Source organism: Macrobrachium nipponense, chromosome 43 (assembly GCF_015104395.2).
Source record: "Macrobrachium nipponense isolate FS-2020 chromosome 43, ASM1510439v2, whole genome shotgun sequence".
Lineage (NCBI taxonomy): Eukaryota > Metazoa > Arthropoda > Malacostraca > Decapoda > Palaemonidae > Macrobrachium > Macrobrachium nipponense.
Window position 1 is genome coordinate 27,454,570 of NC_061104.1, and position 6,000 is coordinate 27,460,569.

Below are 6,000 nucleotides of genomic sequence, written 5' to 3' on the forward strand. Positions count from 1 at the left end.
GAGATTTCTCCTGGAGAGCTTCTAAGATTTCTTTGTTTCTACTGTCCTAACTTCTCCAGCTTCCACCTTCCTGATTCGCAAGCAGTCCTCTGAAGGTATCAACCTGCTTAAATTAGTTCTTTCCTCTTCCTCAAGGAAAACTCTCTGTAAAGTGCATGGCTGGCTGGCCTTTAAGAGAGAGCAAGGCAAAGCTACATTTACTTCTCCCAGCAACGCGTGAAGATGAGGTACTTGTTATATACGCTACTAGAGAAGCTCCTTCTTTGGACTTTCTGCCTCCTCCCAAGAGGGACTTCTCTGGCTTGGTAGATCGGTGCTGATAACCGGAGATCGGCTCCAATATCTGATTATGAGCAGAAATTGGCGCCAAAAATTGCTGATTTTCACCGTTAGAAAAGCACCAAAAAACCGGAGCACCGATAACCAGCGACTGCCTGTACCTCAATATGGATACCATTAGTTGCATGAACCACATCAAGATGGTACTTGATTTCTTGTCATATTCGCTGTAGCATAACCTCATCAGTGATGGCAATGGCATCAGTGATATTTTGCTTGAGATCAGTGATTCCCATATCATTGTGTAGAAGTCCAGGTGAGGGAGATCTGGTGACATCAGGATAGAGTTTGGAATAGAAAAATGTGCTTTAGGTAACATACTAAAAGGCAAAGTTATAAGGACTGAATGGATAAAGCTACCAGATGGGAATAACATCAGACACATAGATGAGATAGGATACAAATACCTGGCAATAATAGGAGAGGATATAAAACACCAAGAGATGAAGGACACGGTCAGGAAAGAACATATGCAGAGACTCAAGGTGATACTTGAGTCAAAACTCAATGCCAGAAATATGAAGAAAGCCGTAAACACATGGGCAGTACCAGTAATCAGATGCAGTGCAGGGGTAGTAGAGTGGACGGACCAAAAATCTAGGAAACATGACAATACACAAAGCAATACACCCAAGAGCAAATACGGACAGAATATACATAACGCCAAAGGAAGGAGGGAGAGGGCTACTAAGCATAGAGGACTGTGTCAACATCGAGACCAGTGCACTGGGGCAGATGTGGAAACCAGTGAAAATGAGTGGCTCAGGAGTGCATGAGAAGAAGGACTGATAAAAATAGACAAAGACCCATAAATATACATAGACAGGAGAATGACAAACAGAATGGAGGAATGGCACAACAGGCCAATGCACGGAAAGTACAAGAGACAGACTAAAGAAATGGCCAGCAATGAAACATGGAAATGGCTACAGAGGGGAGAACTCAAGAAGAAAGCAGAAGGAATGATAACAGTGGAACAAGATCAGGCCCTAAGAACTAGATATGTTCAAAGAACGATAGGTGGAAATAACATATCACCCTTATGCAAGAAGCACAATATGAAAAACAAGACCATAAACCACGTAACAAGCAAATGTTTGGCACTTGCTCAGAACCAGTACAAAAAGAGGCATGATTTAGTAGCAAAAACCCTCCACTGGAACCTGTGCAAGAAACACCAGCAACCTGGCAGTAATAAGCGGTACGAGCACCAACCTGAGGGGTGATAGAAAATTATCAGGCAAAGGTCCTCGGTGACTATGGTATCAGAACAAATAGGTAATATGTGCCAAAAGACCAGATGGGACGTTAATTGACAAAATCAGGAAGAAAGTATCCCTCATTGGTGACACCGGAGTAGATGAGAAAGAAAGAGAAAAATTAATAAGTATCAAGACCTGAAAATAGAAGTAAGGATATGGGTTGTACCAGAGGAAATTGTACCCATAATCATAGGGACACTAGACACAATCCCAAGATCCTTCAAAAGGAACCTGGAAAAACTAGATGAGGGATCTTTGAAGACAACTCACTGTCCCCACTACTCTTCATAGTAGCCATGATTCCCATGAACAAAGTACGGCAGAAGATGGATGCTGGGTACCAACGAAAGGAAAGAGGCAACAGCATTAACCCCATGATGTTCATGAATGACATCAAGCTGTATGGTAAGAGCATCAAGGAAATAGATACCCTATTCCTAATTGTATGGATTGTATCTGGGGACATCAGGATGGAATTTGGAATGAAAAATCTTCCTTGGTCAACATACAATAGGGGAAAGTGACAAGGACTGAAGGGATAAAGCTACTAGATGGGAACAACATTAAACACATAGATGAGACAGGATACAAATACCTGGGAACAATGAAAGGAGAGGATATAAAACACCAAGAGATAAAGGACACGACCAGGAAAGAATATATGCAGAGACTTAAGTCGATACTCAAGTCAAAACTCAACGCCGGAAATATGATAAAAGCCATAAACACATCGGCAGTACCAGTAATCAGGTACAGCATAGGCTTAGTGGAATGGACAATGGCAGAACTCTGCAGCATAGACCAGAAAACTGGGAAACATGACAATACACAAGGCACTACACCCAAGAGCAAATACGGACAGACTATATATACACGAAAGGAAGGAGGGAGAGGGCTACTAAGCATAGAGGACTGTGTCAACATCGAGAACAGAGCACTGGAGCAGTATCTGAAAACCAATGAAGACAAGTGGCTCGAGTGCATGGGAAGAAGGACTGATAAAAGTAGATGAAGACCCAGAAACATACAGAGACATGAGAATGACAAACATAACAGAGGAATGACACAATATACCAATGCATGGACAGTACATGAGACAGACTAAAGAACTGGCCAGTGATGAAACATGGCAATAGCTGCAGAGGGGAGAGCTCAAGAAAGAAACAGAAGGAATGATAACAGCTGCACAAGATCAGGCCCAGATATGTTCAAAGTACGATAGATGGAAAACATCTCGCCCATATGCAGGAAGTGCAACATGAAAAATGAGACCATAAACCACAAAGCAAGCAAATGTCCAGCACTTGCACAGTAGTAGTACAAAAAGAGGCATGATTCAGTGGCAAAATCCCTCCACTGGAGTTTGTGCAAGAAACCAGCTACCTGGCAGTAATAAGTGGTATGAGCACCAACCTGAAGGAGTTGATAGAAAACGGCCAAGCAAAGATCCTCAGGGACTATGGTATCTGAACAGATAGGGTGATACATGCAAATAGACCAGACGTGACATTGATAGACAAAATCAAGAAGAAAGTATCACTTAATGTCGTAATACCATGGGACACCAGAGTTGAAGAGAAAGAAAGGGAAAAAATGGATAAGTATCAAGACCTGAAAATAGAAATAAGAAGGATATGGGATATACCAGTGGAAATTGTACCCATAATCACAGGAACACTAGGCATGATCCCAAGACCCCTGAAAAGGAATCTGGAAAAACCAGAGGCTGAAGTAGCTCCAGGGCTCATGCAGAAGTGTGTGCTCTTAGAAACAGCGCACATAGTAAGAAAAGTGATGGACTCCTAAGGAGGCAGGATGCAACCCAGAACCCCACACTATAAATATACCACCCAGTCGAATTGGAAGACTGTGATAGACCAAAAAAATAATAATAATATAAATAGTAATTGGGAACAATTTCACAGTTTCATTGTTATCATTATTTATCATAAAAATAAAAAGAAATAGTGTGCTCCTGGAAGCCATCTGTCATGTTTTTGTTACTTATTTTTAGTGTTGACAAACTTTTGGAATTATTCTTTAAGAATTTTCTACTTACAAACTTTTGGAATTATTCTTTAAGTGTGTTCTACTTTGTATGACTATGAGACATCAGCAAATAATAATAATAATGTTTATACGTTATATGTAGCAAGTGGACTTGAGAAGTCATCCAAGACGACGTTTATTTGTTATTTGACACTAAATGGTGTTAAGTGATTGTATAATAGTATCTAAGACAGAGATTGAAGACTTAATAAACTTTGTATGATACAGGTTTGATACCTCAAATATTTCTTAATTTTTTGGAATAGTAATGATAATTGTCATAAATTATTGAATTTCCTTGATACTTTATCTGTCAAATGAGGGATTTTCTTGGTTTAAAATGTTACAGGCTTGTTAATCTGTGGGTTGCAAGCAATAACTCAGGCTATCCTAGATTTAAAACATCATCTGCACAGGTTAAATCTCAGTTTCAAGTACTTGTGTGATTAATTGCACATACCATGGGTTAAAAAGGATATCGGATATTTTTCACTAACCTGCTATCAACTTTCAGGAATATCGTGCATTATTTGAAGGAGCTGGAAACAATCCTGGAGAAAAGACCCTTGAGGACAAATTCTTTGAACACGAAGTTAAGCTGAATGTGAATGCTTTTCTGAATCAGTTCCACTTTGGTGTCTTCTATGCCTACCTGAAACTGAAGGAACAGGAATGCCGCAACATTGTTTGGATTGCAGAATGTATTGCACAGAAACACAGGGCAAAGATTGACAACTACATACCAATTCTTTAATCATGTTATTAGTAATACAGTATTAAAATGCACACTAATTATCAGTTCTTCCCAAACATGACGAAAGTTTAGTTTATGATCCCTGTATATTTAGCTTAATTTTTTTTTAGAAGTTTTTAAGAATATGATTTCCTTCAAACATCAAGTCCAGAATATTAGAACAGGGATAAGGTTTTTGACATTTTGGTATTTTGTTTTAAATGGCATTTTATCAGGTGCAGAGTTTAAAGAAGTGGCTGGAGTTTTAAACAGTAATTTAATTGAAAATATGTTTATATTTTTGTTGAATTCAGCAATATATTTTCGTATTAGGAGTGAAATACCATAAAGTTGCTTTGTAAATAGGAAATATACTTATTTGGTGGTGTAAAACATTTAACATTAATCTGGTTTGATTCTTTTGTCCAGTTCTTGGAAATATGCCAGAATGTTAAAGTTAGTTTTCTTTCATTTTAAATACTACATTACATAAGAAAAGGGGAGAGGAATATACTGTACAGAAATCGAGTCTGGAACTTTAACAGCTAATTAAGATCCCAACAGTTTTTGTAAGGGGTCTTCCCAGATAGCACAAGGTTGGTGGTATGTTGTTGTTGTAAGTATAGTAGTGGAATTTTATTTGTATGAGCAGAAATTCAAGCTTATGTACATGGCACATTGCATATTAAATGCTCTGTTTTAATAAAGTTTGGACTGAAAACTTGACATTTGTACCATCTCCACCCAGATAAACAAATTTGTACATTATCTAGTAAAGAGGAAAAAACTTATTTTATAATTACATAGATAAGAGTGCATAGGTTGTCATTAGGAGTGAAAGAAATTCGTTTATTGTCATCTGTCATGTAGCAGTGCAGTTTAATTTGATATATTGTTGTTGAGGTTGAAACTTAGAAGAGTATATTTATAATTTTATTTAATGTTATGGGATATTTCTGTAAATTTACGTATACTATTGATGAAAATCATTTGGATACAATCATGCAACGTTTCTGTAAGTTCAGTGAAAAAGTGTAAGTTTTGACTGTACTTATATTTTGCATGGTATAAGTGAAAGTGACCATTCCATATTCATTAATGCAGAATTGAATTATTAGCATTGTATATAGGATGCACTATTAGGCACAATGTCATAAATGTGAATGTTAATGAGCTCCTACTGGTACTGTTCAATATGTGTACATAAACATTAATATATATTTCATTTTACATATTCTCGTGTCTGTCTTGTGTAAATGGAAGTATAAATTATAATGGTATCCAGGACTTTCATAATCCTTTGTTTGTGTGTGAGTTATGCAGTTTAATGTTGCAAACTTCTGCCATTATGGGTTGGCTAAAATTGATGCAAATTTCAGATTTCATGAGGAATAAAATCCAGCAGTAAAACTTTGCTATCTAAAGGTTAAGAATTAGAGTAGTTGAACACCTTAATAACAATGTTGATGTAATTAACAGTAATAACTAAGAAATTAAAAAAGCCAACTAAGGATAAGTTGAATTGATTCTACTTCTCTTACAAATAGGAAAATGTTTTGAAAGGTGCCCTCGTAGGTGGCAAAACCTTCTATGTAATTAAAGAACTTGAACTTGGGA

General features: G+C 37.4%; 1 protein-coding gene across 1 annotated transcript in view; it reads left to right on the forward strand.

Annotated features, from left to right (window-relative positions):
• Nucleotides 1-5,663, forward strand: part of LOC135213605 (V-type proton ATPase subunit d 1-like) — a 49,327-nt gene extending 43,664 nt beyond the window's left edge. Inside the window, exon 7 of the mRNA XM_064247627.1 lies at nucleotides 4,165-5,663. Coding sequence (XP_064103697.1) covers nucleotides 4,165-4,404 — 240 coding nt within the window. The 3' untranslated portion in view covers nucleotides 4,405-5,663. The remainder of the gene's footprint in view (nucleotides 1-4,164) is intronic.
• Nucleotides 5,664-6,000: the final 337 nt, after the last annotated feature.